Genomic DNA, 8,080 nt, shown 5'->3' on the forward strand with positions numbered 1-8,080 from the left:
AGTTTGTTCACGAGATATAATCGGTAGCCAGTAAATCCGTAGAAAGTAGATGGTAACAAGGAGATTTAAGATAGATAAGTTTGGAAGTTTAGGTAGTTACATACGGAGCACGCCGACCGGAACCAGAAACAGAGTTGGCAGTGTGCATCCATGCTGAGACATCATTGACACATTTGAGAGGCTTTTTAGAACAATAAAGTGACTTTAAAAATATATAATACTCAACCAAGTGTATTTTCTTTGCCTCCCTTTCGAATGCAATACTCAAATTACTTGAAAAAAAATTATATCCCAAGAAAAGTGGATTTTGAGGGGTACAGCTCCATAGACCTCCATGCATTCTGCACTCGTGAACGAGCGCCCTCATGTGGAACCACAGAAGGAACTGCAACCAGTTCAGAAACCGGAAGTTTTCTGAGAGTGGCAGTTCTCCCTTTATTAGACATTCTCTGCTGAGACTGTAATCTCTTTGCCATGTTGTCTCAACATGGAACGTCGCGTATTCATTTTTGTGTCAGACACTGAAGCATTTGGGAAACAGCACACAATCATCCTTTCCCCCCATTTATATGACTCACAGCAGAGTGGCCTAGAACGAGGGTTGTGGGATGAATAGGTGTCGAGTGCTGCTTCTTGTCTGTGTCCATCTTTCTATTGTTGTGGTTTGATCGCTGCCTGCTTTGGGTCTGTTCCCTGGGAAATTCCTCTCTCACGTCCCGGAGGCATTCAAATCTGTTCCCTAGTGTTAGGGGCTGTGGGCTTCCCTTAGGACCACAAGCCCTGTAGTAGTTTGCTTATCTGTCTGTATTTCTGATACGAGGCCTGAAGTTAACATCTGAATTTACTGGTGTTGAGGTAATTACAGTTCTTGTATTACGTTTTTTGTTTTTTGGTCTGGCACCTTGCCTGTGCCAAGGCTCTGTACTCACATTTCCCTTTGTGAGGTCAATGCATTCATCTGCTCTATTAGCAGTGATATTAGACTGCTGGGTTACATTCTCTGCATTTCCAGTAGTTGCTGTACTCACTTCATGAGATGCCTCTCGTAGTTCATCTGTCGTTGATGGAAGGGCATGCATCTTTGATTCCAAAGTAGAAATCCTCTGTTCTAGCTCAGTACATTTTCGGCATGATCTCCTGGGTCTCTGGCCGGAGGAGCGCATTTTGTTTTAATCCAACTTCAAGGTGAATTGCCGTTCAGTTTTTGCTCATTGACTTTGCTGGCTCATTTAAAGTAAAAAACTAACCACTAAAGTTTCAGATTTAAATGTACTGGTTTTTGCTAAACTAGCTTGTAAATGAAATAAAAGAACGAAAAAGAGTGGAAATTGCTAAAAGGATAGGTGAAGCAGGAGCAGTGTGAAATGTGTCCTACTCGCTTGAGTAGGAGAAAAAAGAAGGTTGAAGGTTGTGTAGCATATGAGCAAATGGTTTGATTGTCAAGAAGACCAAGATAGATTTTTCACCTATTCTGCAGAGTGCCGTTAATGAAATACTGTCAATGTCTCTCAATTGAACACCATCCCTGTGGTGGAATATGGCACTGGAAATAGTAGCCTAAGCGCTAGCCTGGCTAAAACCAGATCACTGGAAATAGTAGCCCAACCGTTAGCCTGGCTAACACCAGATCACTGAAAATAGTAGCCCAACCGCTAGCCGGGCTAACACTAGGTCACTGGAAATAGTAGCCCAACCGCTACCTGGCTAACACCAGATCACTAGTAGCCTAACCGCTAGCCTGGCTAACACCAGATCACTGGAAAAAGTAGCACAACCGCTAGCCTGGCTAACACCAGATCACTATGGCCTAACCGCTAGTCTGGCTAACACCAGATCACTGCGCACGCAGACCCCGTTTACACGAAGGGAAGACGCAGATATTTCCCTGCGGTTTGGCCTCTCATTTACACGAAAACCCAGTTTTTATCACAGAAATCGATTATTTCTAAAAACTCCGGCCAAAGTGGAGATTTATGATAACGCCGGTTATGTGTTGTCGTGTCAACTGGGAGAAACAGGGTTTTAGGTTCTCAAATGTCACATTACGCGCCAGAAAATGCTTAACGTCATGTGAGTGCCCTATGTTTACAGTTTGTTTGGCTACTGATTATGGATGCTATTAAGGTGGTACACATTTTTACGTTTGTGCAAACGCTTTAGGCCTGTTTGCATTGGCAAATATCATTCAAAAGAGAAATAGGAAGTGATTTGTTTCTGTTGTTGCTAATTTCGGGATTCTGATTGGCTAACGTGGGATTGAGCTTCTCCTTACACTGCCACCGACAGGTTTGGCATGCTCTTGACGGCATATATACACGGGAAAACTTCTCTGAAAACTGACAGGTGTGCATGATGTTATTTTTGAAAACGGAGAGGGTGAAATGTTCGTTTATGAAAATAGCCGGCCATGTATAAATGTAGCCTCAATGGGAATGGGGAATGTTATAGAATTGAGAGACAGATTAGAGATATCACATTATTATTATTACATTAAGAAACCTGTTGAAGTCTGTTCTAAATGAGACTTGGCGAGGTATTATCTACAGTAGGTAACCCAAGGTACCCCACTGGTATTATCTACAGTAGGTAACCCAAGGTACCCCACTAGTCTGTCAGGACCGTCAAGTTGTGATCTGCATATGGGTAGCCTGCAGTTAAAGTTGAAGGCGCACAGTTCCTGGATTTGGCGTTTAATTTTTTACATAGTGCTGTAGCAATATTTGAAAACAACCTACCTGAAATAATTACTTTCCTATTGATGACTGCATGGAACTTTCAACCAGAAGATACCAACACGCAGCATGTAATAACAGAGTACAACTAGACATAGACTAGTTCATAGGCCCATAGACTAGTTTATAGACCCATTGACCAGTACATAGGCCCAAGGGCTAGTACATAGGCCCATATGCTAGTATATAGGCCCATAGTGATCACCGTGGGAACATGTCATGTGCAGCATTTAAAACATGTGACCTCCATCTGCCTCAGAATCTGTGTCACTCACCAGGGTCAGATGACCTCTCACTAGGTAGCTTTGCTAACTCACCAGGGTCAGACGTCACTAGGTAGCTTTGCTAACTCACCAGGGTCAGACGTCACTAGGTAGCTTTGCTAACTCACCAGGGTCAGACGTCACTAGGTAGCTTTGCTAACTCACCAGGGTCAGATGACCTCTCACTAGGTAGCTTTGCTAACTCACCAGGGTCAGATGACCTCTCACTAGGTAGCTTTGCTAACTCACCAGGGTCAGATGACCTCTCACTAGGTAGCTTTGCTAACTCACCAGGGTCAGACGTCACTAGGTAGCTTTGCTAACTCACCAGGGTCAGATGACCTCTCACTAGGTAGCTTTGCTAACTCACCAGGGTCAGACGTCACTAGGTAGCTTTGCTAACTCACCAGGGTCAGATGACCTCTCACTAGGTAGCTTTGCTAACTCACCAGGGTCAGATGACCTCTCACTAGGTAACTTTGCTAACTCACCAGGGTCAGACGTCACTAGGTAGCTTTGCTAACTCACCAGGGTCAGATGACCTCTCACTAGGTAGCTTTGCTAACTCACCAGGGTCAGATGACCTCTCACTAGGTAGCTTTGCTAATGCCAAACCTCATTTCATTGAGATGGGGACTGGGAACTACACATTCATTTTCTCGTATTTGAAACGTGGTTTACGAATGCCCAGAGCCGTTTATTGGACGCTACGAATGTCTATCAAATGCATCTGTACCTAGCTCATAACCGCTTCGTTGTGTCGCCAAGTTCATGGAATCCAGGCTTCCTAGCGGCGTGAATAAAATTGTGTGTGTAAGGCAGCATGGGAAAACCCAGGCTAATTAATGGCAAAAAGTTACATAAATGAGTCCCTCAGTGTGCTTTTAGCCTAACATTAGTTCCTGGGGGAGTGGCCATGCATGACAGCGAAGGGCTATGAATTCTGGGAGTTGTTGGCTTTCATCCACATGAGCCAAATAGATTTTTGGCTTTTTCTCAGTCAAGAAGGCACTGACTTCAAAAATGATTTCACATTGATATGAAAACACATTCATCTTTCCAGCGATGAAATGATTGTTTAACTGGGCAGTCGTGGCCTACTGGTTAGGGGTTTCGGAATGGCTGAATGGCTGAAGTGTCCTTGAGTAAGGCACCTAACCCCTCACTGCTCCCCGAGCGCCGCTGTAGCAAGGCAGCTCACTGCTTCGGGGTTAGTGTGTGCTTCACCTCACTGTGTGTTCACTAATTCACGGATGGGATAAATGCAGAGACCAAATTCTTTGTATACCCAAGTATACTTGGCCTATAAACCTGATTTACATTTGCACTCCTAAATTCAATGGGTGCATACAGAAGTACATTGTTCATTTGTAGGAAAGGGGTAATGTATGGTATGCGTATAGAATTCATAAAGTGTTGGTTTATTTTGACATTCAGACTCAAGTGTGCATTTCTGATGTGCAATTTTTACATCTTCATCATGCAAAAAACATTTTGTATGTGTACATGTGTATTGTAAGACTTTTACTGTTTACTGTGATACACTGTTTATTTTTAAGAGAATTTAGAAATGTATAAAGTTAATTTTGAAGGATGTTACACTGGACTTTCAGGTGGTTGCTGATTAATGCACTACATATTTTCACCTGGAGGTGGCACTGTTCACTCATAAATCAGCCAGTAAGTCATTTATAATTGAATGCATGACATTCATTGATATGACACTTCTCTGAAATATTTAAACACTGACAAAACAAATGTACTATGTAAAGGACTATAAAAACAACTTTTAAAACAAATCTATGAAAGCCAGATGTTATATCATAGTCTTTTATACTGCACACTCTCTTCAATGGTAAACACACGCCAGTCCTTTCAAATACAGTACTTTCCTGTGAAATGTCAAGTATTATGTCTTTGAAAAGAGGTGGAAAGTTCAATGCCTTTTACAGGTCAAAACCCTTTTTAATAAACAGAGCAAAAAGACTGTGGCCATTGGTGAGTCAGTGGGTGTCTGTGCATCAGTACTGTGTGAATGCACCATGGAAAGATGAATTGTGTGGTGGCTGCATAAATATGTGAGGTTGACAGTGTAACTGTGTTTATAGGATCTTCTACCAGTTCATCAGGAAAAGATGTTAAAACAAGACATCATCTACATAGAGTGGCACAGTATCTCCTTAGCTGCATTTGCATGTCCGTACAATCATATTTGATAGTTGCTCCACCTGTAAAATACAGACAGCATTTACATAGTGTGTTGAGATGTTATGCAGTACCTCCAGCTAATGTTAAAAGGTTCAATTTAATCCCTAAATGCTTTAGTTTATTTACAGCTATTTGGTCTTAAAAGCATCCAGTGTCTCTACCTTATGTTGTCTTCCCACGTAGTAGAGGATGGGAAGGGGGTCCATGACGTGTGGAACGCAGCAGGGTTGGGCCGAGGCCCCTGGGTTATGGTGCTTATACAGGGACAACACCTATCAACATATAGATACAACACCTATCAACATATAGATACATACTGTATCAACATACAGGGACAACACCTATCAACATATAGATACATACTGTATCAACATATACTGTAGATACATACTGTATCAACATACAGGGACAACACCTATCAACATATAGATACATACTGTATCAACATACAGGTACAACACCTATCAACATACAGAGACAACACCTATCAACATACAGGGACAACACCTATCAACATATATACATATCAACATACTGTATAGGGACAACACCTATCAACATATATACATACTCTATCAACATACAGGGACAACACCTATCAACATATATACATATCAACATATAGTGACAACACCTATCAACATATATACATACTGTATCAACATACAGGGACAACACCTATCAACATATATACATATCAACATACAGGGACAATACCTATCAACATAGGCATAGATATCAACATATAGGGACAATACCTAGATATCAACAATATGCCTTTCATTTAGTCAATTGTCGCCTAGTTTGTAGTCCTCTTTTTGTAGTGACTAGAGTGTATGTTTTCTCTAATTGTTTAAATGTGCAGCAGCAATCTGATGATTTTAAACTATATTTACTTACCTGAGCATATTTATTTACCTGAGCGTATTTGTTTACCTGAGCGTATTTGTTTACTTGAGCATATTTATTTACCTGAGCATATGTGTTTACCTGAGCGTATATGTGAGCGTATTTGTTTACCTGAGCATTTTGTTTATCTGAGGTTATTTGTTTACCTGAGCATATTTGTTTACCTGAGCGTACTTGTTTACCTGAGCGTATTCGTTTACCTGAGCATATTTGTTTACCTGAGCGTATTTGTTTTCTGTGTTCCACACATAGGAACAGGAACCAATGCAGTAGTTGGCGTAGTAACCAGAGGGCTCATGAATCCATTTCCAGCCGAGATCTTTACGGAAATCAATGTACAGCTGTCTTACGCAGCAGTTCTCTGACTTCCTGTAGGATAAAACACAGGCTAATTTAAACATGAAAACAACAATATGAAGACTATTTCCTGTTTAGACATGAAAACAATAATAATATGAAGACTATTTCCTGTTTAGGTCATGGCATCACATCTTACTCTGAACAGGTTTCAGCAGTTGAAGTTTGACGCTTCCTTCGGGAATGCTGGTCATCCTGATTCTCCACAGGAAGTGACATCACTAAGATGTGAGGCTTCTGCATGTACATTGAGAGAGTCCCTGTGTCACCTCTGAGTTTGGCCATGCCTGGGTTGGGTGACATTAATGACATCAGTTCAACACCATGCTCGTATGTGGAGCTTCTTCAGCAGGTTTATGACATGTCCCATACCATGTTCATTATCTTTAACAGGTTTATGTATGTCCCATACCATGTTCATTATCTTCAGCAGGTTTATGACATGTCCCATACCATGTTCATTATCTTCAGCAGGTTTATGACATGTCCCATACCATGTTCATTATCTTTAACAGGTTTATGTATGTCCCATACCATGTTCATTATCTTTAACAGGTTTATGTATGTCCCATACCATGTTCATTATCTTTAACAGGTTTATGTATGTCCCATACCATGTTCATTATCTTTAACAGGTTTATGTATGTCCCATACCATGTTCATTATCTTCAGCAGGTTTATGTATGTCCCATACCATGTTCATTATCTTCAGCAGGTTTATGTATGTCCCATACCATGTTCATTATCTTTAACAGGTTTATGTATGTCCCATACCATGTTCATTATCTTCAGCAGGTTTATGTATGTCCCATACCATGTTCATTATCTTCAGCAGGTTTATGTATGTCTCATACCATGTTCATTATCTTTAACAGGTTTATGTATGTCCCATACCATGTTCATTATCTTCAGCAGGTTTATGTATGTCCCATACCATGTTCATTATCTTTAACAGGTTTATGTATGTCCCATACCATGTTCATTATCTTTAACAGGTTTATGTATGTCCCATACCATGTTCATTATCTTTAACAGGTTTATGTATGTCCCATACCATGTTCATTATCTTTAACAGGTTTATGTATGTCCCATACCATGTTCATTATCTTTAACAGGTTTATGTATGTCCCATACCATGTTCATTATCTTCAGCAGGTTTATGTATGTCCCATACCATGTTCATTATCTTCAGCAGGTTTATGTATGTCCCATACCATGTTCATTATCTTTAACAGGTTTATGTATGTCTCATACCATGTTCATTATCTTTAACAGGTTTATGTATGTCCCATACCATGTTCATTATCTTTAACAGGTTTATGTATGTCCCATACCATGTTCATTATCTTTAACAGGTTTATGTATGTCCCATACCATGTTCATTATCTTCAGCAGGTTTATGTATGTCCCATACCATGTTCATTATCTTTAACAGGTTTATGTATGTCCCATACCATGTTCATTATCTTTAACAGGATTATGTATGTCCCATACCATGTTCATTATCTTTAACAGGTTTATGTATGTCCCATACCATGTTCATTATCTTTAACAGGTTTATGTATGTCCCATACCATGTTCATTATCTTTAACAGGTTTATGTATGTCCCA

The 8,080-nt window shown here is 40.4% G+C and overlaps 1 protein-coding gene across 2 annotated transcripts in view; it reads right to left on the reverse strand.

Annotated features, from left to right (window-relative positions):
- Positions 1 to 4,395: 4,395 nt before the first annotated feature.
- LOC143112159 (transforming growth factor beta-1 proprotein-like) overlaps positions 4,396 to 8,080 on the reverse strand; it is a 10,094-nt gene continuing 6,409 nt past the window's right edge. For both annotated transcript variants that reach the window (XM_076274409.1, XM_076274408.1), the window contains 4 exons: positions 6,609 to 6,756; positions 6,331 to 6,481; positions 5,365 to 5,475; positions 4,396 to 5,223 (listed from right to left, as the gene is read on the reverse strand). In XM_076274409.1, coding sequence (XP_076130524.1) covers positions 5,176 to 5,223; positions 5,365 to 5,475; positions 6,331 to 6,481; positions 6,609 to 6,756 — 458 coding nt within the window. In that variant the 3' untranslated portion in view covers positions 4,396 to 5,175. The remainder of the gene's footprint in view (positions 5,224 to 5,364; positions 5,476 to 6,330; positions 6,482 to 6,608; positions 6,757 to 8,080) is intronic.

The sequence above is a fragment of the Alosa pseudoharengus genome, unplaced genomic scaffold (assembly GCF_046254945.1).
Source record: "Alosa pseudoharengus isolate Yale_2024_CS ecotype anadromous, Long Island Sound unplaced genomic scaffold, YU_APseudo_1.1 YU_APseudo_1.1_scf_8, whole genome shotgun sequence".
Classification (NCBI taxonomy): domain Eukaryota; kingdom Metazoa; phylum Chordata; class Actinopteri; order Clupeiformes; family Clupeidae; genus Alosa; species Alosa pseudoharengus.